This window comes from Medicago truncatula, chromosome 3 (assembly GCF_003473485.1).
Source record: "Medicago truncatula cultivar Jemalong A17 chromosome 3, MtrunA17r5.0-ANR, whole genome shotgun sequence".
NCBI lineage: Eukaryota > Viridiplantae > Streptophyta > Magnoliopsida > Fabales > Fabaceae > Medicago > Medicago truncatula.
The window spans coordinates 13407717-13435008 of NC_053044.1; the positions used below are offsets into that span (position 1 = coordinate 13407717).

The 27292-nt window shown below is 36.7% G+C and overlaps 4 protein-coding genes across 4 annotated transcripts; all 4 read right to left on the minus strand.

Annotated features, from left to right (window-relative positions):
* Positions 1 to 157: 157 nt before the first annotated feature.
* On the minus strand, positions 158 to 747 carry LOC25490406 (methyl-CpG-binding domain-containing protein 2). Its single transcript, XM_013603830.3, has one exon. The coding sequence runs from the start codon at positions 713 to 715 to the stop codon at positions 158 to 160; it is 558 nt and encodes a 185-aa protein (XP_013459284.2). The 5' UTR covers positions 716 to 747.
* A 7632-nt stretch (positions 748 to 8379) lies between these two features.
* On the minus strand, positions 8380 to 11290 carry LOC25490407 (cyclic dof factor 1). The gene is made up of 2 exons (XM_013603831.3): positions 10895 to 11290; positions 8380 to 9830 (listed from the first exon to the last, which is right to left on the minus strand). Exons 1-2 carry the CDS (start codon positions 11072 to 11074, stop codon positions 8613 to 8615), a joined length of 1398 nt encoding a protein of 465 aa, XP_013459285.1. The 5' UTR covers positions 11075 to 11290; the 3' UTR covers positions 8380 to 8612.
* Positions 11291 to 15532: 4242 nt separating this feature from the next.
* Positions 15533 to 20521, minus strand: LOC120579501 (uncharacterized). Its single transcript, XM_039831905.1, has 3 exons — positions 17585 to 20521; positions 17061 to 17455; positions 15533 to 15550 (listed from the first exon to the last, which is right to left on the minus strand). Exons 1-3 carry the CDS (start codon positions 20496 to 20498, stop codon positions 15533 to 15535), a joined length of 3327 nt encoding a protein of 1108 aa, XP_039687839.1. The 5' UTR covers positions 20499 to 20521.
* A 224-nt stretch (positions 20522 to 20745) lies between these two features.
* Positions 20746 to 24156, minus strand: LOC120579502 (uncharacterized). The gene has a single exon (XM_039831906.1). The coding sequence runs from the start codon at positions 24154 to 24156 to the stop codon at positions 20746 to 20748; it is 3411 nt and encodes a 1136-aa protein (XP_039687840.1).
* Positions 24157 to 27292: the final 3136 nt, after the last annotated feature.

Below are 27292 nucleotides of genomic sequence, written 5' to 3' on the forward strand. Positions count from 1 at the left end.
CTCGACCATTGAGCGCAATTTCTTGCTTGATGGTGCTATATAGTATCTGAAATATCAAAAAATCGCAAGAGTGATAAAATGATGATGAACAAATTAGAAATTCATAGCCAAAATTCATAAAAGTGGTATTGCTAGCTACATATGTTTTTTTTTATACTTACATATCTGCAAATTTGCTACTTCCTTCAGATCTGATTCGTAGCAGTCGTTGCCATCCATGTGGAGTTTGTGGAATGTCTGCCTTGTCAATAGCCCAGATCAAATTGTTATCCTGAGAAACATCCTCCGGAACATTACAAGATAGATAGGGTCGCCACTCACGAGCTTTTTCACAAACAAAAGGATTTTGAAGGATATATTCACGTATTTCTTCATATTTTTCCTTTGTCGGAACCAACCTCCATTTATAACAAGAAGCACATTGAACAGTGAAAGCAATAACTTCTGGCAAAAGTCTAGGAGCTGGACTTGGAGGTTTTCTTTGCCAACACAGCATAGGTTTAAGCAAAAGTGGATCAGGGGCAAGTTGACTTGTGTTGTCTTTATTTATCACAGGCTTATATTCATCCCAAGAAGAAGATGAAGAGGAAGACGAAGACGAAGACGAAACAGATATGGAATCCAGAAGACTTGCTACTTCATTATTGAGAAAAGATGAAGCTTTTTGGTCCTTGTTTTGATTCTTTGGTGTAAGCCAAAAGTTAGCACGATGCATTTGATTTTCCTTAAAATCTAACACCTGATACATTAAAAAAAAAAATCAAAGAAATATACTTAAATCAAACCCTAATATTGTTAATCAATAAACCTTATGTAAATTCAACCCACGTTAATCCACTCAAGATCTATGCATATTTTCATCAAATAAGAATTATGCACAGCCAAGGTTTTCCAAACATGAATAGTAAAATACACAGTTAATGAAAAACAGCATTTGATGTAAAAACAGGTAACATAAGCAAAACACTTTTCGAACAATAACACAGAAAATCAACAAATAGAAAGAGAGAGAGAGAGAGAGAGAGAGAGGAAGTGAAGGCTAAGAGAGAGAGAGTACTGTTCGAACAATATGCTGATTGCTGAAAAAGCGTATGTAGGAGGAAACGATATGCTAGGGCAGTTGTTTGGGAACAGTATTAGGGTTTTTCGCTTGTTTGTCCCATTTAAAGAAGAAAAAAAAAACGAAAATAACTATAACCCTAGTGGGCTTTTTGAAACTGCCTTGGACCATAACCCTACAATAGAACGAATTTGGACCCCCTAACTATTGAGACCTACAATATATGTGAAAAATAATGAATAAACAGATAATAAACAACCAACTTTTTAAGAGCATTGTTATACACAGCGAAATACATGATCAAGAAGCCTTCGCGAAAATAACAAAAAAAAGTTAGCCGGTGAAAATAGGTAGTTTTGACGAATACATGGTAAGACGGAGACTCGGTAGATAACACAATAGTCACTAAATGAGATGTGTTTGATTGATTTGGAATCAATGATAAGAATGTTACCTCTTGAAAGAAAAAAAAAAACTTTGTTGTGGAAACGCTTTCAATCACGAGATACTAGTCAAGTCAATCAGAGAGCTTGACAAGAGTTTCTTTTCGGTTAGAGTTTATGAAAAGTGATACCATCTTCAACACCCTGTGACTTCTATTTATAGAGTAACTTATGTTTTTTTTAAATAAAATATATATATTTTGAAATAATTTCAAAACCATATATTTGAATTTATTTAAATCCAAAATATATTTTTTGAAACAATTTCGAAATTATATCTTTAATTTTATTTGAATCCAAAATATATATTTTTCAAACAATTTCAAAACTGTATCTTTCATTTTATTTGAATCCAAAATGTATTTTTTTGGAAAAATTTCAAAACCATATATTCGTTTTATTTAAATCTAATTTAGATAAATAAATATTTTTTAAACAATTTCAATATCATATATCTGATATTAATTTATAAATAAATTGTATTTATTTGTTTATTTATTTAGTTTCTCGACTCTATTTGTCCTTTGTGTGTGACCTTGTAGGTTTAACGTTGGTAATAATATTAAATTGTGTGTCTATATATATATATATATATATATATATATATATATATATATATATATATATATATGGCATTTCAAATAAAAGCATTTTTTAAATGAGAGGGTGAGAGGAGTAAATAACAACCATTAGATCTGATTCAACGGTTGAGATAATATTTTCCTTAAAAACTGCACCATCCATCACTTTTTCTCTTCTACGTGCGTGTTGTTCATCAGTACTGCCTCTTCCTTCTCTCTTCTTCCTTTTATTTTTTTTCTTTCAATCACACAAGTTCTTCCCTCAAAAAAAAGTTCTTCCCCTTTTTGTTGTTGGCAGAACCTACTTCATCGCAACAAATAGGAGTATCAATTGAAGTAAAAAAAGAACAGATATGGTTATTATTCATAGAAAATTTTATGATGCACAAAATTAATTTTCAGCTTCATTGCCGCCGCCGTAAGCCATCAAATTTTCAGCTTCATACCCTCTCATTATACCCACTCTTATCTTTGAGAAGATTTGTGCAGACTCTTTATATTTCTTTTCAAGATACGGGTGTGAATCATTGAAAGAAGATTAATTAATTAATTTAGAGCTGGAATGTTTGATATTATAATATTAATTAATTAATCGCATCCTTTTGTTATAACAATTGGAAATTTGGATCTTTTTTCATGGTGGATTGATTTTGTGCAAATAACCATAACTCTATTCCATTTTTTACTTTAATGGATACTTCTATTTGATGTGATGAAGGGACGAATTCTGCGAACAAAAAGAAGAAAGAGGAGGGACAGAAGGAAGAAGGATGAAATGAGAGAGAGATCAGAAGCGCAGCCTGTAAAAGGAAGAAGAGAGAAGGAAGAGGCAGACTAAACAACACGCGCGCGTAGAATTGAAAAAGTGATGGATGGTGCAGTTTTTAAGGAAAATATTATCTCAACCGTTGAATCATATCTAATGGCTGTTATACTCCTCCCACCCTCTTATTTAAAAAAAGTGCTCTTATTTGAAATGTCCTATATATATATATATATATATATATATATATATATATATATATATATATATATATATATATATATATCATTCCATTCGCCAAAATTTAGACCCTCTTGATATTCATCGTTTGCTTTAATTTTTAGAGTTGGATCCATTTTGTGGATTTTTTATTTTCTCTGTTTACTGGGTTCGGTTTTATGTCATCCCAGTTTTTTTGTAATTTTTCTTTTTTTAATAATATATATGAGCAATTGGCATTAGAATAGAATAGACTTCCAACTTAGTTGGACACTATTCTTTTTTATGTTATTTTGCTCTTGCCTTATAAATATATATATATATATATATATATATATATATATATATATATATATATATATTCCATTTTATAAACGGTGATAGAGATATATATTTGTTATTAATTTATGAATAAGTTGTATTTATTTATCATTTTATCTCATCTATTTGTCTGTTATGTGTGACCATGTAGGTTTTTATAATGTTGATAATAATATTAAATTGTGTACACACATTTCATATTATAAACGGCGATATACATATAGTAATATGTCTCTGTCACCCAAAATAACGAGAATGTCATATTATGTGTCAAAGCCGTTGCGGGATAACTATCAGTCAAAGGAAACGCCCCCTCATCAAGGTTGTTATAGGAGGGTTCCCACCACCAAGGAGTCCCTTAATGGAACCACAAAGAGAAGATTCACTTAAATACTTTCAATCGACTTAAGAATGAAACGAGTGTCGATCAACACTCACTATTTTTTGGTTCAAGGACCAAGCAAGGGTAGATGGAAAGCCCTACAAGACATATCTTCTTAATCATGGTGACTATGGTGAACTCGCCAAGTTGGGAATGAAGAAGAGAGACCCGATACCATACAAAAGTACCAACCTGTATGGGTTCGATAGTTCAATGACCCATCCCTAAGGGTTTGTCGAGATACCATTGATATTTGGGGACAATGAGAAGTCCAAACAAACCGTAAACACACGGTTCGTGGTCATCCCCTATAAATGCATCCAGAACCACATCAATGACATGTCTTTGAGTCAGAAGCTTGGTATAGAGGATCTTATGTCCAGAGGCTTGAACCACAAAGCGTTTACTTCCACGTAGTTTGACCTTGATCTTGATACAAAGAGTTGTCTTTATCTATGACACATAGCTTCATTTAAAGGTATATAGTATTGATCATAGTACATAGCTTTGACATGGCCCAGAGGCAGGACTTCATTTACATAGAATTCCCTTTACATTTAAACGCATATTAGAGCATCTTAATTGTTCTCATGCATGCTTTGTCATCATCAAGACATGAAGGCTTATGTTTATTAACAAATTTTGGTCTAACATTAACCGATAACCTTAAACCTTGTCAGAGTGGTTCTATGTAGAGCGTGTGTTACTGCATTCGGATTCTAAGAATATGTGTAAAAGATAATCATTATGTTATAGATCTCAATGACCGCTTGTATCTAATAACTAGATGAGTTAGCCTGGTTGTTTAAGGCTTGAGACTTATGAGTGTACTCCTTTTTAGGTATCAAATTTGAATTCTCCATACGCTCGCAACTTATGTGTTCGATTAGTTCATACAAGGCTTCAATATGACTTCAATTGTGCACCCTGCTAGTGGACAGTGTGATTGACCCATGGATTAATCGATTCTTTGGTCGGATGCCAAATTTCCATAAATAAAAAGAAAAGATATTGTACATAATCATAATCATTTTAGACAAATTTGTATGCTTCTCATAATTTATCAGTCGCCTTATTCTAAACAATTACTAGGATGTGAAAATTAGCTTGATGTCTTAGCTTAGGATATTAAGCATGACTTCATGTTTAATTCTAATAAATTATATTTTAATTATCTTATGAGTATTTAAATACGTGATTATCATGTTAACCTTGTACATTTGATCTTTGCATTGAGAATGATATTGATTTATAATGTTGATTATATTTTTTGAGTTGAATGTGTTTGATCGTTATGTGCTGGTTCAAATTATCTCGAGGGGGAGGTGAATATATAGAATTATTTTAAAAGTTTTTCAAAAGAGTTTGCAACGAGAAGATGAATAACTTGAAATATGCTTATTTCAATACACAAACGAGAACTTGGCCTATAATGAAGATCAAAGCAACACAAGAATTACAGAATTAATGAAAAAAAATGAATAAATCAAATTAAATGATAAAGAGAATCATTTAATTTGAAGATATTGTTCAATAAGTTAAAATTCGATAATCACTTATATGGGTAAGCACTTAACTTGTTAGAACTTATTTTATGCAATATTGAAATATTAACAAGTAAATGATAACAACACAAATTGATTCAATTGGGGTTATTAAGATGATGTATTCTAAGTGTCCCTTTCAATGTTATTGAACCATTGTGAATATTCAACACACAACTAAGTTTCTTTCAAATCTATCAAAAATTATGTTTTTAATTTTTTTTATTATTATTATAGGAATTACAAACGAACTTTTCAAATTTTATATGAACTAAAAATATATTTAACTTTTCACTTAATTCATTTACAATTGATGCGAGACTAACTTACACTAAAATTTTAGGAGTTTGTAATGGAGGACTGTATATATTATAGAATTTGTATCAATCCACTCTAATGATTAGGAAATTTAAAATTATGCCAACTACTAATGAATATTTTTGTCAAATAGTTTAGTGGCTGAAATTCCCACATTATAAATATAGAAAAGTGTGGTGTCCAAGATTCAAACTTCGACCCTTACATATATTATGCAATGTCTCTAACAATTGAGTTAAGATCAGATGGACACTAACGAACTATTTTGCTACCCAAATAATTAAAATTTGGCATAGCTCTATCAAGAAAAATAAATGAATGGTTGCTTTCTTTTAGAAAAAGAAAAGGGCAAAAAGGAAGAGAACCAAAAAGACAAAAGTAAAAAAGGGTGCAATGACAAGAGGAAGAGGATATAATGTCAATGTGTCGTGTTTTTGCGTTTAAGGGACCCATCCCAACTCCTCTTATTCACAATTTGTGGCTTGGATTTAATTGAAGCAAAGAAAATATCTACCATTTCATATGCTTGATTGGTTATAGACACAAGTTGAGCTGGTTTTGATGGATACACCACCCAAGTTGTGAGACAATTTTAGTTGTAATATCTAACATATTTTAATACAACTTTTTTGTCTATATATTTTAATATAATTTAAGTACGTGGTGAGTATACATTGAAGAATATTCAATAATTTTTAGATAAAAAGGTTTTTGAAAATATTTAAAATATACAAGATGTTTAATTATGATATAGAAATTTATCAAATCCTTATGATTTTGTACGAGACTATATTAAAAAATAATTCTTTCAAGATTGTATTATTTTTTTAGGGATCTTTCAAGATTGTATGAAAAGTAGTATTAAAATATACAAATAAATATTTTATAACTATTACTTAGATAGTAAGCCAAATTTTATTTCAAGAAAAAAAAAACCAAATTTGACATTATTTCGCGAGTTGTAATCATTTGGATTTGGAAGCATACGAATATGTTTTTGTGTTTTTATGAAGTACTCGTGAGCTTAGCTCAGTTTTTAAGGATAATGTATAAAATATATAAGATTCAGTGTTCGAACTTCAACCACCACAAAAAAAAAAAAAACAATTGTACAATTAATTTATAATAATTTTTTTAACAATTTCATCTCTTATATTCATGTTAGGTTTTAAGTTTCTCTTTATATTGTTTTAATTTTCGTGTCAATCATTATTTTTTTTAAAAATTTATAATTGTTTCATAAGTTATCAAGTAGATAGTTTAAATAACACTCATGATAAATAAAATATGTTTTGTTTGAACCTTCACTTGCCGTGTGTATGAAAGACATAGAGAGGGAGGAGTCGTTATCTTTGACACCTTATGTTATCTTAAAATAATCAATCTCTCATGATTAATGGTGTAGAATTATTTTATACAACCTTTATTGAAAATATGAAGCCTTTTTTTTTTTTTAATTTGAATAAAATTGGATAAATAATTATATTAATTTAACCATATTAAAACAGGTGGCAATATCTTCCACCCTGAAAACACTTCAGTGGGGGTAGGGGGAAAGTAAAGGGAAAATATAAAAAAAATCTATTCTAGTGGTCCTGCTTTTATGCTAGTTGTTTAGTGTTTAGATCCTAGTTTATCCTCTCAAGTCTTTCAAGGAGACCTTTGTGAAAGGTCTTCAATACTACAATATATAAATCCCACACAATTCTACCCTTCTTTTACCAAGGGCATTTCTTGGAATAACTCCTTAGGACAAAAACAAAACAAAATGCTTTCTTTTGTTGTTTGGAATTCAGTAATTTATTAAGGAAGAAAGAAACCTTTTTAAAGAGTTTTGTGAAGGTTTTATCTAAGATAAAACAATAGTCTCTACATTTGTGAGCAAAGTCGAACATTAATCTCTGTAGTTGTGTGTGGAGGTAAACATTAATCTCTGTAACATTAATCTCCGCATTTATGTGCAAAGTCGAATATTAGTCTCTGTACTTGTGTGTGGAGGTAAACATTAATCTCTGCAATATTAATCTCCGCAATTATGTGCAAAATCGAACATTAGTCTCTGCAGTTGTATGCTGAACCGAACATTAATCTCTGCAGTTGTGTGCGGAGTCGAAAGATACTCAGGTTATATAAAAAACACAATAGTTTTTAAAAGTTCAATTATAAAATATCACCTAAAATTCAAAATAAGCTACAATTTACAATTCCTTAAATTCTCTTTGAATTTATTTTAGTTCTAGGATCAAACTACCATTGTCGAAATTTAAGGATCAAATTGATGATTCCCTCATAATGTAGATTTGTAAGTGCACAAGAGACATGAATATGACAAGTCCATTATCCACTAATTATGTGTTCATTGTGTGTGGTTATATTAGTTTTGGACTTCTTTTACAATCTTTTGGAAAAAGGAGATTCCTCTTGTGATGTTCATGTTTAGAGAAATTGTGAATTATTAGCCACAGTATGCATTGATTCTTCTGCAGTGTGCCAAAATCATGTAAAACAAAGAAACCCCATTTTCCTTCAGGGAAATGTTAACTAGTGTCTCTGGGACATTGGTAAAGCACTTTCAATGGTAATTTTTTTATTAAAGTTTGTGTAAATAAGTGCAATGGAAATTGAACATTTTGACATTATTAAAGAAATATCACTTAATTTAAAAAGCTTAAAGAGTGCCCCGGAGACACTCGTTAACAAGACCCCTTCCTTTATCATAAGAAAATAATAAAGTAAGGAGCTCAAGAGTGAAGAGAACAAGCTTATATTTACATGTACATCAACTCAAACAGAACAAGCTTAGCACATAAAATAAAAACACCTATTTATAGTGTTACACAAAAAGAGACAAAATTAGTTCCCCTTTCTTGTGCTGAGACTACCAACCAAATGCACATTGGTGAGAAAGATGGTCACTGTCTCAAGAGAAGAAGTGACTAACCTCAATTCTCAAACACAATACAAAAAGGATTATTTCTTATTTAAGAGTTCTCATGGAAATTAAGCGATCTAGCTAAAGCTGCAGGGTTAGCCATCAACATTGGAGAGGTTTGAACATGGTTTTTACCATCTTTCTTTGATTGAAAAGCCTTAGTCATACCACCTCTACTCAAACCTTCATTCTTAATTCCAAGTGTTTCCCAAATTGAACTCTTTGCAGCTTCGGTTGGATCATCAATTCGCAATGTTTTAGGAACCAAAACACACCCATTTCTTTGTTTTGGTGATTCTTCTGTTTGCAAACTGTCTTGTTTAGCATTTTCGTCGTTGGTGTTGTCATCGTCCCTCGAGTGTTTCCCGAGCGTTGGAGATTTCGGACTAGATCTTGGAGTTGTCGCGGGAGTATGAGGCGGAAACCAAGGAACATTCCAAAAAGGAGCAGGGTAAAATGACATGGGAAATCCCGGAGGACACAAAGTTTGCGGCGAGGGAATTGCGCCAGAACTCCAAGTATAAGGCCAAGGAACACTAGTCATACATGGAACTTGGGGAATGAAACCATTATTTTTCTGTGGCAATGATTCTTGTGTCATGTTTTTACCACTTTCCTCCATGGATTTTGAAACTGTAACAGAAGACGCACTTGAAAAACGATCACCATTATTTCGAGTGTCGTTAAGAACCTTTTTCTCTGCAGGATTGAGATCATTTGACATTGAATCATAGATATGTGGATGATCCAACCCAAAGTTGAGAACTCTACCATTGGTTTTCAAATTTTGAAGATGATGAGTTCCATTAGGAGAAATAATTCTTGCTGCATCAAGAGCCTCAGAGATGGTGATGTGGCGATAATGCGACGAAGAGTTGTTCTTATTTTTTCTTCTTCCTGCACCCACCGGAACATTTCTCATGGTTCCACCTGCAGTCCAATATCTTTGACACGCCTTGCAGAAATAGCGCGGCTGATTGACGTTGTAATTATTGTAGTAACAGAACTTTGTGTCCGCGCTGTTGCAGCGTGGACACAGGAGTAATTTGTCTGGTTTCTTTAGTGTTTTCTCTTGAGTATCGTTGTTGTTTGCTGTTGTTTCACTTTGTTCGTTTTCGGATTTTGAAGTTTCTTCATCTATGGAAGGTGTTTTTGGGTTACCCTCCGGTAATGTTGCTGCTGAATTGTTGTTGTTCTTGATCTCTGCTGCATCTGGTGGAGGATCAGCTTCTTTCTTTTCCTCAGTATCTTTATCTGCTTCAGGATCCTATTAATTTGACACAAGTTTTCATTAAAGGTTAACGATGAACATGAGACATGGCACCAACACTAACATGTCGACACCACTAATTATTTGAGACAACATAAGTGATTTAATGTAACTATTGTATGTCGACACCACTAATTATATCAGACACCTAACATGTTTCCAAATCTGAAGTATTAGTCCTGCATATCCAAGAGCATAAATACATAATTCCGAATTTTATAAATTCAAATTAGATTATAACTCAAACAAGAAGAAGATCAAGAAAAGGTTGAAGAAATTTAACATGCTTATAAAATAAAATAAAAATAAAAGCAGTATTGAATTTTTTTTACAGTATATCAAAGTATTGAATTTTTTTTACAGTATGTCTCAATAGATTTGACTGAAATTGTTTGACATATGGTTTTAATTGGTAATGAAATGAAAAAGAAAGTTAACCAAAACATCAAAAATAAATCAAAAACTTTATTTCGAGTCCTTACCAACTTCATGTAAAAAATTGAAAAAAAAATTAATCAACTCTGTTTCGGAAGTAAGTAAGAAAATTGAACTAGAACTAGAAAGCACGATCCTAAATTTTTTGAATCAGAAAACTTATTAAAAATTGAAAATTCCCTAAAAATCTAAACACTACTACAAAGATCTTCAAAAAAGGGGTAAATTTCAGAACATGAAAAATATCAAAACCATATAGAAAAAATTGTAAAAAAAAAGGTTAAAGAAAACCAATCCATTACCTCATGGTCAAATTTATTTAATTTTGACATCTAAATGAGAATAAAGGTCAAAATAAGAAAATATTCTATAATAAGATCATACAAACAATCATGTAAAAAAAAAAGATCATACAAACAAACATCTCCAATAAACACAGCGAATTGATACTCACGGTACATGTTTAGTATCACAGTGGATTCGTTGCCGTCTATGATTTGACAAAGCCACCGTGATATCAAACATGCACGATACAGAAAACAAAAATGTCTCCTTAATCATATAAAAATCTTAAGTATCCATAATTGCGCGAGATAACATACTTTAATTTATCAAAAAAGTTGTACCTTCTCCGTTTCTTCTTCATCATCTTCATTCTCAGACTCACTATCTCTTTCTTCTTCTACATCCATAGCCGCCGCGGGCGAAACATTTTCCTCACCATCAATCATAAGAGCTTCACCTTCCCCAGGAAAAAGAATCTTCTTCCCAAAGAGCTTAATTTCAGGGTCCTTAGTTTCAATCATTTTTTTCTTCTTAAGATCCAAACATACACAACGAAACTAAAACAAAAGGAAGTTAAAAAAAACGCGCGAGACAGTTATTAGTTAAGGTTATGTTTGTTTTGAAGAAAGAGTTTCGGTTTTTTCGATGTTGGCAATGAAATGAGTGCACGAGGAATTGGATTTTGATCCGTTTAAGCTAAAAGCTGTTTGACACGTCAGCATTGAGCTTTGATTCTTGGCCACAAGTTTTTGTGGCTTGTAATAGATTTTCTTTTTCAAACGTGGTTTTTCAGATTCTCTAGTTACAATATAACTTTTTGTGTACCCTACTTGTGGCAATTGACACGTCAACTTTTTTGGTTTTTTGTTTGTTTTTTTACTGGTGTTTAGTGGAATTTTGGGTAACGTGGTGGAAGTTGATTGGTCATGTTGTGAATGACAGCGTTCAAGGAGACAATGTTGTTTCGATTTTTTTTACCATAAAAGATAGGAAAAGGAGGGGTAGAAATAGTAATAGAAATAGATAGATGTGATATTTTTGTGATGTTATAGAAAAAGCCATTAGAAAAAAATGAAATGTCCAGTGGATGTAGGATGAACAAATATTATTACTCTAATAGATTTGTACAAACAAAAAAGTGAATATGTTGGTTTATCTTTGAATTAATCATCATCATTAGTCATTTTCATATTTTATTTTTTGAAATAGTCAATCGTCTTTCAATTTACTTCATGTTTATCAAATAAGTGTCTAGGTGAAGTTCAGACGTTAGACATACTGACATGCATTGTTAAAAGTTGATGTGTTCATCCACAACACCATCTTTCATCAATCTTCACCATTTTTTCTAATATTTTTATTATGTAAATTTCACCATCAAATTGATCCCGGTTAAATTTGACTATCAAATTAGTCCCTACATATATGGGAGCTGACGTGGACGAATACTTTGAATCCTAATTAAGTCGATAAAAGAGCTTCATAACATCTCTTTATAATCAAGTGAATCATAATTTAAGTGATATGGTTCCAATGATAAACAATTTAAATCCTTTTAACATATGATTATAGAATTTTGATTTAAAATTCATGCGTACATATATATATATAAAAGCTTACTATTTAACATAAGCAAGTACATATAAATGTTTACTATGTAACACAAGCAAATCATAAATATATTATAGATCTATGAAATGAATAGTCTCCAAGTTCCGCGTAGGTAACAACATATTTACAATTGATTAAGACAAACGTTCAAATATCATCGAAAGATCGAGTTAACTATGGCAAAACAATGGGGGTTAGGTGCAAGTTGTAGTATGAGTTTTCGAGACTCATAAGTACAAGTACATATCGTACCTTTTATGAGGATATGATATAGGTTTATAGACACGTTGTACAATGATTTTGACTTCAAACCTTTATCTTAAAGTGAACCAAAGGATTAGGGCTTCCACATGCAAAGTCAGGATTGAACACTTGGATTAGTGTTGAAGTACGGTTCAGGGGTAATATTGTAAACTGGATTGTAGTACTATATATTGCTTGTAACACTAAAACCCTCATCACAGTTGTCGCGTCATTTTTCGGAGATCAAGGCTATTTGATTAGCTTTTGACTCACTAATTATTTCACGACTGAAGATTTAATTTTATTATGAAAAGGGGGAAAAAGTTCAAACAACCCCATATTGAAAAGATTTTGGGTTCGGGGGTTAGTTACATAAAGGGAAGGTATTAGCACCCTCTATGTCCGTAGTACTCTACGGGAACCTCTTGGTTTTATTTAATTTAATGTGCTATAACTTGCTTGCTTTTGAAAAAGAAGTTAATGTGATGATTAAAAGAAAAAGAAAGTGAGACCTAATTTATCTACATTTTTTATTGTTTGGAAGGACATGGTCCTCTGCCTACGTACCCGTGAGGGATCAAAACCTCGTAGTTCGGGGTAGAAATTGACGTTTGATTGGTGGTGTGTTTTTTTATTAGTTTTGAAAAAAGGTTTTAAATTGAAAAGCCAAATGGCAAATAAGAATTGGTTTGTGTTTTTTATTAAAAGAAAGATGACTCAAAGTATAATTAAATTGATTGATATTTGATTAAGAAAATAAAATAAAAATGCGGTCACTTGATTTGGATCAAGGTTTATTATGAAAAATGTTTTTGTGATTTTTGGTTATTTGCATGTTTTTGTTGTTTTTGAATAAATGAATTAGAATATAAACTAACGGAGCATAAAGAATAAAAACGCGGCTACCCTAAGTTAGAAATATAAAATCTATGACTATTACATAAAAAGCCTATTTACATTCTAAGGTCTGCAATAAAAATTAAAATGCTTAAAAAAATAAATAAAATAAATAAATACGAAAAAAAAGAATAAAAAAAAAAGGGTCCAAACACAAGGTGGGGGTGCAGTAGTTGACAGGGGGTGCAGAATAACAAGCAGAAAGGGAAATTGGGCTTTAAGGAAACGAACCGGGTCGCGGGTCATGGGTCATGGGCGACCCGGTTTGGGGATATATAAGGGTTGTAGGGGTTTTTTTCTTTCATTTTTCATTTCTCTTTCTCTCTCTTATCCCTCAAATCCTCTCTTCTCTCTCTACTTCTTTCTTCTTCTCCGGTGGAGGTGAGGGGCGGCCGGGAGAATTCCGGCGCGGTGGCCGGCGAGCCATCGCGGCTGCGCCGCCGCGCCGGAGCTAAAAGCTCCTCTTTTTTTTGATTTTTTTTTGGTTTTAAGACCGGCTCACTCTCCTAATCTCGTTTCTTCACTCACAACACTTGAATACTACCCCTAAATTTCTAGATCTACAAAAAAAAAACGCGAAAATTACCTCCTTTGCGCGTGTGTCGCTTCCGTACGCTTGCTGTTTGGCTTTGTCGTGATGTTTTGTCACCGCTTGCGTGTGCGACTGTGATCTGGAAATCGTGTTTGTATCGCGATTCGGATTGCCTTTGTGCGGTTCTGGCTCCTTCTCTGTGCGCCCCCGTTCTGCTTCTTGTGCGCGTGTTTTGTTGTGTTGCTGCGTGTTGACGCTGTGTGTATGTGTTTGTGCGATGCCGTGTTCTGTTGCTCTTGCTTCTGCGTTTTTTCGCGTGTTCTGCTGTGCTCTGTTGTTCTGTAGTTTTTTCTGTCTTTTTCTTTGTTGTGCAGGTCTCTATTTATAGAGTGAGTTTGAGGCTAGGATTTGTTACTGATGAGCAAAAAATCAGTAGTTTGTGGAGGAGAAAAAGGGAAATGCGTCTGTTTTTTTACTGGATTTGTTTCAGATGAGGCAGTGTGAACTGGATTTGGACTGGAATGGAAAAGGAACAGAACGTGCATAAGGATTGAGATGAGAGACTGTTTATCTGAATTTGGACTATTTTGTTGGACTTATCTTTGGACAATTTTGGGACTTTAATTAAAAAGAAAAAATTAATAATAAAAGGATAATGTCTATATTTTTGGTTTTAAAAAGGATAAAAAGGAAAATTTAAAATGGGAATAAAAGAAATTTAATCTAAATTGGACTAAAATTAAAATTAGAGTTCTAAATTAAAAGATGGAAATAAATAATTAAAGACTGAGAGAAGAGGGCCCGATTCGGAACTTTATGAGGTATTTCAAAATACCTCCCTGCCGAATTTTTTTACTGAAATGTGAGTCTTGGTCCGAGTTCGGAGACGTGTGTCAGTGGGACCTTAGGTCAAAATTTGGGGTATGACAGATGCCCCTATTTAAGTTTCTTCGCTTAGAGATTCGAAGGTAAAATCTTTGACTCGGCGAGCCGAAGAGACTTAAATACAAAAGTGCACCAATTTTGACCTAAGAGGTTTATGAATGCTCATGATTTAATTATGAATGCATGATGACAGTGACGGCTCGACTGGAATGAAAAGACACTAGGATACCCAAATTCTTCGAAGAAAGGGATCCGACTTTACTGGGGAATCTGGTTTCACTGGGGAAGATGGTTGTTCCTCATTGTCTCGACATCTCGAAACAAAGTGCAATGGTTCAGACTCTAATGTCCATTTGTGGACTTGGTTTTGAAAATGAAATAATAGAAGGATACAAGCTATTTGTTGGTTGAAATTGGCCACTTGTTACAGGTTGTTCGTTGGTTGGAACTGGTCGCTGAGTATAAAGATAAAAGATTGACATGAGTTGTTCGTTTGTTGGAACTAGTTGCTCGGAAGGTAAAAAACATTGGCATAGGCTTATTCGTTTGTTGGAATCGGTCGCTGGGCGTAAAGATAAAAGATTGACATGAGTTGTTCGTTTGTTGGAACTAGTTGCCCGGAAGGTAAAAAACATTGGCATAGGCTTATTCGTTTGTTGGAATCGGTCGCTGGGCGTAAAGATAAAAGATTGACATGAGTTGTTCGTTTGTTGGAACTAGTTGCTCGGAAGGTAAAAAACATTGGCATAGGCTATTCGTTTGTTGGAATCGGTCGCTTGAAAAGTTTGGATTGGTGACATCTCTAGAACAGCTACGCTGGGGATGATACCTGGAGTTTGAAGTTGACATCGAGTTTAACTAGCGTTGTGACTAGTACGGCTTTCCGCCGGGGATGATACTTCGAAACTAAAGTTGAAATTGGCATTGATTAGTGACATGACTTAGCACGGCTTCTCGCCGGGCATGACACTTTTGAAATATGGAAGATAAAACGAAAGATGTTTTACTCGTAGAAACTTGCGGCTTGACGCAATGGTAAGCTTTGACTGATGCAATTATGTGTGAATTGATGTTATGCATACGTCGTGTACGCGTAAACGTATGATTATGTGAAAATATTGGTGAATGCATGATTGCATGAATGTATGGATATATGAATGTACATGACACGTGAATCGATGAACTGAGACAAGACAGGTAAGATGGGAGTCGGGCCGACATTGCATTACAAACACTCGGCAACCTTCCTTGGAGATGATATTATTGTGAGCAAATCGAGCCGTTGATGGTGTAAGAACCTGGCACTAGGTAGCCACTGATGCCTCATGGGGGTGAGCCCATTGTTGATGAAAGAAGTCTGGAAGAAGTCGCCATTTGTAAACCGGCACAGAGTGTCCTTCCATTGGTATGCTTCAGCAGTCATGCCTTTTGTTTTATTGAAAAATCCCTAATTTTTGCCTGGACCGCCCTTTCGGGTTTTCGGTCCACCGGGAATATTTTTGTTTTGCCCCTAATTTTTGCCTGGACCGCCCTTTCGGGTTTTCAGTCCACCGGGACGCTCTCTGTTGCCTAAGTCGCCTTTTCAGGTTTTCAACTTAGCGAGCTTCTTTGTATTATTTTTGTATTTGTTTATTCAGAGACTTTCCTTAGTGTCGAGCCATGCTTTTAGCAGGATCTAACCTCTCTTGAGTTGATATATGCCTCTTTTACTCCCGAGTGCCAAGCTGTATCTATTTGTTTATGCTTTTTATTATATAATGTTTTAGAAATCTGTTTCAAAATATTATCATCAATAAAAGAGGAAAAATTCGTGAAACAAAACAAATGGGAATCAAAAAAAAGAGGTAAAGGCTCAAAATTTATTGATCGAATGACGCTATGCCAATGGCATGACTTCATGGAGTTCTTTACAAAGTTTGAAAAGTAATGGTAATTTAAAAGGGAAAGGTACGTTGAACTTCATAACCCTATCCTTCTCTAACAACTTTGAAATCCGTTATCTTGTGGCTCGAATACTTTTGATATCAGGTATGCCCCAAGTGTATCTGTGTTCGTCTGGATGCAGTTACTTTGTCTCTCTTTTTTTTTTTTTTTTTTTTTTTTAATTTTTTTTTTTTTTAATCCTTACTTTTTGCATAGACTGCCCTTTCGGGTTTTCACTCTATCAGGATAATGATCTCTGTTTATTGTCTCTAATTTTTGCCTGGACCACCCTTTCGGGTTTTCAGTCCACCGAGACGCTCATTTTTGCCTAAGTCGCCCTTTTCGGGTTTTCGACTTACCGAGCTGTTCTTTTAAAATTTTTAGACAAAGTATTTCTTGACTGCATCCGTGTTCACAGGTCGTGGAAGTTCTTCACCGTCCATGGTTTGTAGAGTCATGGCACCACCTGAGAAGGCTCTTTTAACAACATACGGACCTTCATAATTAGGAGCCCACTTGCCTCGGGAGTCTGGTTGGAAAGAGAAAATCTTTTTGAGCACAAGATCACCTTCTTTAAACTCACGGGGACGAACTTTCTTGTCAAAGGCCTGTTTCATCCTTTTTTGATATAATTGTCCGTGACATAGGGCCGTCATGCGCTTTTCTTCAATTAGATTCAACTGGTCGTATCTATTCTGAACCCATTCAGCTTCTGATAAGTCAGCCTCCATTAGGACTCTCAATGATGGAATTTCGACTTCTACAGGAAGTACTGCCTCCATGCCATATACCAGGGAGAAGGGAGTTGCCCCTGTTGATGTGCGTACAGAAGTACGATATCCATGTAATGCAAAGGGAAGCATTTCATGCCAATCTTTATAAGTCACCACCATCTTCTGGACAATCCTCTTTATATTCTTATTTGCAGCTTCGACAGCACCATTCATTTGGGGTCTGTAAGGTGAAGAGTTATGGTGCTCGATCTTGAAATCATCACACAATTCTTTCATCATCTTGTTGTTTAGATTTGTTCCATTGTCGGTGATGATCCGGTTGGGGATGCCATAACGACAAATGATATGATTCTTGATAAATTTGACCACCACTTGTTTGGTCACATTGGCATACGATGCGGCCTCAACCCACTTAGTGAAGTAGTCAATAGCCACTAGGATAAAACGGTGTCCATTTGAAGCTTTGGGCTCAATCCTTCCGATCATGTCGATGCCCCACATAGAGAAAGGCCACGGAGAGGAAAGCAAATTGAGTGTAGTTGGCAGCATATGAATCTTATCGGCGTATATCTGACACTTGTGACACTTTCTGGTATGCTTGTAGCAATCTGATTCCATTGTCATCCAGTAGTAGCCTGCTCGCAATATCTTTTTAGCCATTGTGTGCCCATTAGGATGAATTCCGAAGGATCCTTCGTGTATTTCATGTATCAATAAATCAGCTTCATATTTGTCTACACATCTGAGCAAGACCGTGTCAAAGTTTCTTTTGTACAAGATATCCCCATTCAGGAAGAAATTACTAGATAATCTTCTGAGAGTCTTCTTATCTTTGTTGGATGCTCCAGGAGGATACTCTCGAGTTTGGAGAAACACCTTAATATCATGAAACCAAGGTTTATCGTCGAAAACTACTTCAGCGGCAAACACATAAGCGGGTCTATCAAGGAATTTGACACTGATTAGTGGCACGTCATTGTGATGATTCACCTTGATCATTGAAGACAAAGTAGCCAAGGCATCAGACATCTGATTCTCATCCCGAGGAATATGATGTAATTCCACTTTGTTGAAGAAGGTCAATAAACGTCTTGCATAGTCTCGATAAGGTATTAGTCCTGCGTGAAGAGTTTCCCATTTTCCTTTGATCTGGTTGATTACAAGAGCTGAATCTCCATATATTTCGATGTTCTTGATTCTTAGATCAATGGCTTCTTCAATACCCATGATGCAGGCTTCATATTCAGCGATGTTGTTTGTGCAGTCAAACTGGAGTCTTGCTGTGAAAGGGATGTGAGCACCCTTAGGAGTAAGGAGTACTGCCCCTATGCCGTTGCCGTATACATTGACAGCCCCATCAAATATCAAACCCCACACTGAATCTGGATCAGGTCCTTCTCCGAATAGTGGCTCGTCGCAATCTTTCATTTTTAGATACATAATCTCTTCATCAGGAAAGTCAAACTTGATAGGTCGATAGTCTTCAAGTGGTTGGTGAGCTAAGTGATCAGCAAGAATACTGCCTTTAATTGCCTTCTGGGAACGGTACTCGATATCATACTCAGATAGTAGCATCTGCCACCGTGCAATCCTTCCTGTCAAAGCGGGCTTCTCAAATATGTACTTGATTGGATCCATTTTAGATACCAGCCAAGTAGTGTGATTAATCATATAATGACGGAGGCGTTTGGCAGCCCAGGCTAGAGCACAACATGTCTTCTCGAGCATGGAGTAGCGAGATTCACATTCAGTAAACTTCTTGCTTAAATAATAAATGGCGTGCTCTTTTCTTCCGGTTTCATCTTGTTGTCCGAGCACACAACCCATGGAATTTTCTAGCACTGTTAGGTACATGATCAAAGGTCTTCCTTCAACTGGAGGGATGAGAATCGGTGGTTCTAGCAAGTACTCCTTTATGCTGTCAAAAGCCTTCTGGCAATCTTCGGTCCACACAATACCTTGTTCTTTGCGGAGTAGTTTGAATATCGGCCCACAAGTTGCAGTCATATGAGAAATGAACCGGGAAATGTAATTTAGTCGTCCAAGAAAACCTCTTACTTCTTTTTCTGTTCTCGGAGCAGGCATCTCTCTGATGGCTTTGACTTTGTCAGGATCTACTTCGATGCCTTTCTGGCTGACAATGAAGCCTAGAAGCTTTCCGGATCTGACACCAAAAGTGCATTTGTTGGGATTTAGACGAAGTTTGTACTTCCTCAGGCGCTGGAACATCTTCTGTAGATACTTGACATGGTCTTCTTCAGTAATCGACTTGACTATCATGTCATCCACATAGACCTCAATCTCTTTATGTATCATATCGTGGAAAAGAGTAGTCATACCCCTCTGATAAGTAGCTCCTGCATTGATTAAACCGAACGGCATTACTTTGTAACAGAAAGTGCCCCAAGGTGTAATAAATGATGTTTTCTCTCTATCTTCGGGTGCCATCTTGATTTGATTATAACCGGAGAATCCATCCATGAATGAGAAGACTTTAGACTCTGCAGTACTGTCAACCAACACGTCAATATGAGGTAAAGGAAAGTCGTCTTTCGGGCTAGCTTTGTTTAAATCACGGTAGTCAACACACATTCTGACCTTACCATCTTTCTTTGGAACAGGCACTATGTTAGCTAACCACTGGGGGTAATTTGATGTGATGAGGAAACCAGCGTCGATCTGTTTCTGTACCTCTTCTTTGATTTTGAGAGCCATGTCAGGACGTGTTCTTCTCAACTTTTGTTTGACTGGCGGACACTCAGGTTTCAAAGGTAGGTGATGTACCACAATATCAGTGTCTAGACCCGGCATATCTTGGTAGGACCAGGCAAACACATCAACATATTCTTTGAGGAGCTCTATCACTTGCTTTTTAACACTTGTTCCGAGCGATGCCCCAACCTTGATTTCTTTCTTGTCTTCTTTGGTGCCCAAGTTAATCACTTCTAGTTCGTCCCCATAAGGCTGAATGGTCTTCCTCTCTTGTTCGAGTAGTCGAGAGATTTCGTCAGGGATCTCTTCATTCTCTTCTTCCTCCGCCTCATACACAGGGAGCTCAAAGTTGGGAGAGATCATAGGGTTATGTTGTTCAACGGGTTCGTCGATTTCTAATCTGCACATGTGATGGATGATTTTTAGAAAGAAGATACATGCAGATTTTTTTGAAAATTCATGTTGGGTTTTTTGTATTACCACTTTTCAGAAAAGCATAAAAGAAAATGAGACAAAACATCGGAAAAAAAAACGACGTTTTTATTTTATTGATGATAATTTCTTGAAATGAAAAGCCCTAGATAAGCTCACTTTCGCTTGGGGCGGGGCGAAAGGATGTTTTTTTGAAAAGAAAAGCATAAACTAGACAAATGCATTACTTGGACAAGTGAGCAACAAAAGGAACATCTATAGCAACCCAATTGTGGCTGGATACTCCTGGCGTTATAAAACCTCGTGGCACACTTTCAGGATCATCTTCAATGATTGCATGGATAAAGCCCGAACTGTGGAAAGTGCCCTTCTTTGCTGTGGACAAACCAGTAGATGGGAAGAAACCCAAACCTTCTCGGTGCTTGTTTTCTGGAAGCTCTATCAGCTTTCCCCAGCTTGTGGACCCTCCTGCTTGTATGACCTTCTGAGCATCTTTTAGAGACGAGATAGAGGCTTCATTCCTCTTGGTATTCTTATCTTCTATAGTAAACCCTTGAAAAGGTGTCCCTTCGACATCGTCTGCCCCAATGAAAGAGAAAGACGACAAATGACTCACCAATAAAGCCTCTTCACCGTTTACAGTTACTAGTTTCCCATTCTTCACAAACTTCAGCTTTTGATGCAGCGTGGATGTGACAGCCCCTGCCTCGTGAATCCAGGGTCGACCTAGTAAGCAACTATACGAAGCTTGAATGTCCATGACTTGAAAATTAACTTGGAAAACTTGTGGCCCAACTGTGATAGGTAGAACCACCTCACCAAGGACATCCTTCCTCGAGCCATCAAAAGCTTTCACCATTACCCCACTTCGTCTTAAAGGTGCGCCTTGGTAAGCGAGTTGGGTATAAGTTGTTTTGGACAACACATTCAAAGATGATCCAGTATCCACCAGTACATTTGACAAAGCATCGGTTTTACAGTTCACAGATATATGCAGCGCCCGATTGTGGTTCCTTCCTTCTGCTGGGAGCTCTTCGTCACTGAAACTCAAGTTGTTGCATGCGGTGATGTTCCCTACTATTCCGCCAAACTGACCCACCGTTACATCATAATCCACAAAAGCTTGTTCTAAGACCTTCATTAATGCATCTTTATGGGCCTTAGAATTTAGTAATAAAGACATTATGGATATTTTGGATGGAGTCTGCATCAGTTGGTCAACAACCTTGTACTCGCTCTTCTTTATTAACTTGAGAATCTCATCAAACTCTGCACTTGTACCAGCCCCATTGGGTTGATCCACTTCTTTGGCGATACCAGCATCTTTAGTCCGAACCTCCTTGTTTATTGTAGCATCAATCTTCTTTGGGAACACTATGGGAACAACGCGCCCATTTCTCAGAACTCTACTGTCTTCAACAATATTATCCACACTAGACAAAGGCGGTATTGGAACCTCACGACCCTCTTCAATCATGGTGGCATTGTATTTGTATGGAATGGCTTTTTCAGAAGCATATGGCAGTGGACCCGGTAAGCAGATCACCAGAGGGGTGATAGTTGCCTTTCGACTGTCATAAAATACCTCCAAAGGTCCTTCGGGAGTTATTACACACACATCATCACACTTCCTTTCGACCACAAGCTCTCCTCGGTCTAGAAGCCCTTGAATATCATTTCTTACTTTCTGACATCCTCCGGAGTTCATAAGGCATATTTCACAGAGATCATGATCATGCTCAAAAAGGTCGACTTTGCATAACTTGGCATGGAACGGAACCAAGGGTGTTCTGATATGTTGAACATTCTGAATGGGACGAGTCTTTTGACAATCTTCGATCATGTTGACTGTTGCGGCACCATGATTCGGCAATGGGTTTGTTTGAACATTTGGCGCCGAGTCTGTGAAAGTTATTTTTCCATCATTGATCAACCTCTGCACTGTGCTTTTAAAGGCATAACAAGTTTCAATGTTATGGCCACGGCCCCCTTCATGGAAGTCACAAGTTTGGTCGAGTCTATACCAAGATGGTAGTTTTTCTGGGATAGGAGGAGCTGTTCTAGTTTGGACAAGGTTTTTCTTGAGTAAGCCGGGAAGTAATTCTGCATAGGTGACTGGTATTGGGTTAATCGGCATTCTTGGTGGTCGCGGTTGTTGTGGGCGTTGTTGATAAGGTTGTTGTTGGAAATTTTGTTGAGGGTGTTGTTGGTATGGGAATTGTTGGTATGGTTGTTGAGTATTTTGTGGTGAAGGATTTTGTGGGAATTGAGGATATTGTGGTATTTGAGGATATTGCGGTATTTGAGGATATTGCGGTATTTGAGGATGGTTATTTGTTTGTTGAAAAGGGTGAGAGGTGGGTGTGATGGCGGCAATGTGTTGATAGGCTGGATAAGTTTGTTGAGGCCTTCCATGAGTCACCATACCGACTTCTTGCTCTTTCTTCCTCGGGAAATGATTCCCGGTCTTCTTGGTCCCACTGGCAGGAGTTGTATTCTTTACTAAGCGTCCTTCTCGGACTCCTTCTTCTAACTGTACTCCCATACCAACCATCTCCGCGAAGCTCTTTGGTGTACTCCCGACCATCTTTTTGTAATAAAAATGATTCAGAGTTTTTAGGAAGAGCTTGGTCATCTCTTTCTCCTCAATTCGTGGGCTGACTTGGGCAGCGGTGTCTCTCCACCGTTGGGTGTACTCTTTGAACGTCTCTTTATCTCCCTGAGTCATGGCTTGGAGATCACTTCGGTCCGGAGTCATGTCTACATTGTAACTGTACTGTTCCACAAAAGCTTCACAAAGGTCACGGAAAGTTTGAACCCTTGTTTTGTCTAGGTTTGTGTACCATTTTGAAGCAGGGCCGGTCAAGCTTTCTTGGAAGTAGTAAATAAGAATCTGATCATCTTGGGCATACGCAGGCATCCTTCTCACATACATTTTTAGATGTTCCTCAGGGCAAGAACTTCCTTTGTATTTCTCGAAATCTGGGATCTTGAATTTGTGAGGCACCTGCACACTCGGTACCAAACAGAGATCGTACGCAGTCTTCCCAAATTTCCCTTTTTCACGGAGGGCTTTCATGTCTCGGCGTAGTTCGTCATACTTTTCTCGTAGATCGCTTACTTCCTCGTAAGCCTCTGCATTCCCTGAATGAAAGATAGGCTCTTCGGTTTGCGGAATTGTATGTATCACAGGTGCTGAGTAGGTCATGGTGGCTGGAGTGACCCTCATGGCAGGTAGGGGTACTTGAGCCGTGTACTGGTGAGTGGGCATCTGAGCTTCACAAGTGATAGGACGAAATATCTCCCCAGCAGTGAAAGGTGGAAACCAAGGCGTGGAACGTTGCGGAGCGGACTGCGTTGGAGTGTCAGCACATAGTGTCCAAGAAGAAGATGCCTCGGCCTGCGTTCTGACAGGAGGAGGTGGAGGTGCTTGTGATCGGGCCTGCGCTTCTGTTATGGCCTGAGCTTGAGTTTGCGCTTGTGCCAATGCTTGCGCTTGTGCTTGAATCTGTGCTTGAGCTTGAGTCTGAGCTTCCGCCATTGTTTTTATTAATTCAGCCATCTCGTCCATCCTAGTCTGCCTGGCTGTCATTTCTTCACGAAGTACCCGATTTTCCTGCTCAAGATAATCCATCTTCTTCTTTACGTTTGCTCGAGTGTAGTGAGTACGGGTTGACTTGTAGATGATACGTGGGGCCACCGTATGAAACGAGTTGACCCTTTTTCTGGAAAAGGAAGTTTGTGTGAGACTTTGATTTGAGACTATGAAATGCAGGATGATGCATGATGTTTATGCAAAAATAGACGTATATTTTTTTTTATCGAAGGACTTATGAAAGTATTTTTGTAAATATCATAGTTGAGAGTTCCATTGAATAATTCGCATACTATAAGATAATTCCCTTTCTAGACAACGAAGCCAAGGGATAGACTTTGCAAAAAAAAAAAAGATAAATATCTAACTTAAAGCTAAAAACAAAAATAAAAGAAAAACTGGGAACTCTCAAGCTCTTTGAAGTAGACTATTCATCAGAATCTGAATGTGCATCTTTGAAGAACTCCCAACGCTCCCCTGCGCTGATAAATTGTGATAGCCTTGTGCTCTGAGCTCGGATCTGAACATTCTTTTTTACTATTTGTCGTTTCAACTTGTGAACCTCATGCTCTCGTTGCTCTATCTCACCACTCATAGTCTCCATCTTGAGCATAGCTTCATCATATTTCCTCTTCCAAGTAGCACCCACATATTCCGATCGGGCCAACTTCTCTTGACATTCCTCCACAGTTGCGGGGGCCAAGGGTAAAGCCGGAGCTGGGGTTGTTGAAGATAGGTACCTTGGCAAATGATATGGTAAGACCAGATCGGAAGCTCTATTGATGACCCATTGAGTGTAAGACCCCTGTAAAGAGTCTGATCTCCTCGCCAACTGGCTTCTATTGAGTGTGCGAATGGCATGCCATGCTTGGACAAATCTCCCTCTTTTGTTTGAGGGATCTTCATGGTTGAAGTAGAATTCACCCTGTAAGTAGATGTTATCTGGCTTAGCTTCCATTGGACATCCGAACTGACGTTTGGCAAGGATAGGATTGTAGCTGATTCCTCCTTGCGTACCGAGAAGGGGTACATTTGAGTATTCTCCACAACCGACAATGATGTTCGTGAAGTTACAAGTGGCACGGTACCAGGTTATGTCGGATGGGGTAAGGGACATGATTCTTTTGGGCCAGGAGAGATTTTCTGGGTTGGCTTGAAAGGAATGGGTCTGAGGTAAGTGAGAGGTAAACCATTTGTATAGTAAGGGTGCGCAACCAAGGATGGCTCCACGACCTACTTGGGTTCGATCGTGAATGGAATGATATATATCAGCTAACAATGTGGGGACTGGGTTCTTTGTGAGGAAAATTTGGATGGCATGGATGTCAACATAGTTATCAATATTTGGGAATAATACTAGGCCATAGATGAGTAAAGCTAGGATAGAATAGAAGGCCTCAACATTGTTTGTTTTGGAGAAATCGGAGGCTTGTTGGTAAAGAAATTTAGTAGGTAAGCTTGGGAGATTCCCTTTTAGGGTAAGTTTTTCTTTTATGAGGGAGGTTTTGAGATGGAGGGCATTTGCAATGGTGGCAGCTTTGGGAAAGGGTTCTAAGCCAGTGAAAGGTACCTTATCAAGTACGGGTAGGCCAATTAAGTGAGAGTATTCTTCGAGGGTAGGCATAAGCTGGTAGTCGGGAAAGGTGAAACAGTGGTAAGCAGGGTCATAGAACTGGACCAAGGTCTCCAAGCACCCCTTATCGATATTTGTCCAGAGGACACCAAGCAACTTCCCATGACGATCACAAAAATTCTCCAAGCTAGTTACTTCAAATGCAAGCTTCTTTAAGTTCTCTAGATCCAATTTCCTGAATGTAAACTTCCTAGTATTTCTTCTTTCCATGCCTATGATATTTACAAAAACAAGTATAAGCCCTTCGATATTTTTGATGAAAAAAGATAAAATTATGAATGAATGCATGTATGCATGATTATGCGTAGGTTAAGCTCATCATGTTGGAGTTTAAAGGTAATAACCCCATTTGGTAAGGACTATGGTTTCATTTGTACCTGTATCACGGGTTCTATCCAGTTCCCAAAGTCATCAACTACCTCCGAATGTTATCAGGTTACAAGACTACTCTTGATCCAATAATATCCGTAGGAAAGTTTCATTTGAGTGTAGTATCGCGTATCAACTAATTCAAGACTACTCTTGATTAGCCACCGCACTACGTCCTAAAAAGGCTAAGATGGGTTAAGGGTAACTAAAGGTCCTCAACTTCAACGGTCACTTGAAAATATAATGCCAACACGACTATTCATGCCAACATAGATTACTTTCAAGATTCCTCCATTGAGTGGGGTTGTACCACATGAACCTAAACACGAGACTTGACTCTCGGAAAGGCACTTTGGTTATACCACCGTCCTATCTTATGTTTCTCTCAAGCCCGGGTGTAGGGCTTTATCTCACCACTCATATTTAAAAAGAAAGGAAGAAAGAGAGGAGATAAAAGATATATACAATTATTTCCATCTTTATTTTTTTGTTTTTGTTTTAAGCAAGTTATAGCACAAAGAATTAAATAAAGCCAAGTTAGGCTCAACCCTCTTAGGGGAGGTCCCCAGTGAAGTCGCCATTTCTGTCGCGTCATTTTTCGGAGATCAAGGCTATTTGATTAGCTTTTGACTCACTAATTATTTCACGACTGAACATTTAATTTTATTATGAAAAGGGGGAAAAAGTTCAAACAACCCCATATTGAAAAGATTTTGGGTTCGGGGGTTAGTTACATAAAGGGAAGGTATTAGCACCCTCTATGTCCGTAGTACTCTACGGGAACCTCTTGGTTTTATTTAATTTAATGTGCTATAACTTGCTTGCTTTTGAAAAAGAAGTTAATGTGATGATTAAAAGAAAAAGAAAGTGAGACCTAATTTATCTACATTTTTTATTGTTTGGAAGGACATGGTCCTCTGCCTACGTACCCGTGAGGGATCAAAACCTCGTAGTTCGGGGTAGAAATTGACGTTTGATTGGTGGTGTGTTTTTTATTAGTTTTGAAAAAAGGTTTTAAATTGAAAAGCCAAATGGCAAATAAGAATTGGTTTGTGTTTTTTATTAAAAGAAAGATGACTCAAAGTATAATTAAATTGATTGATATTTGATTAAGAAAATAAAATAAAAATGCGGTCACTTGATTTGGATCAAGGTTTATTATGAAAAATGTTT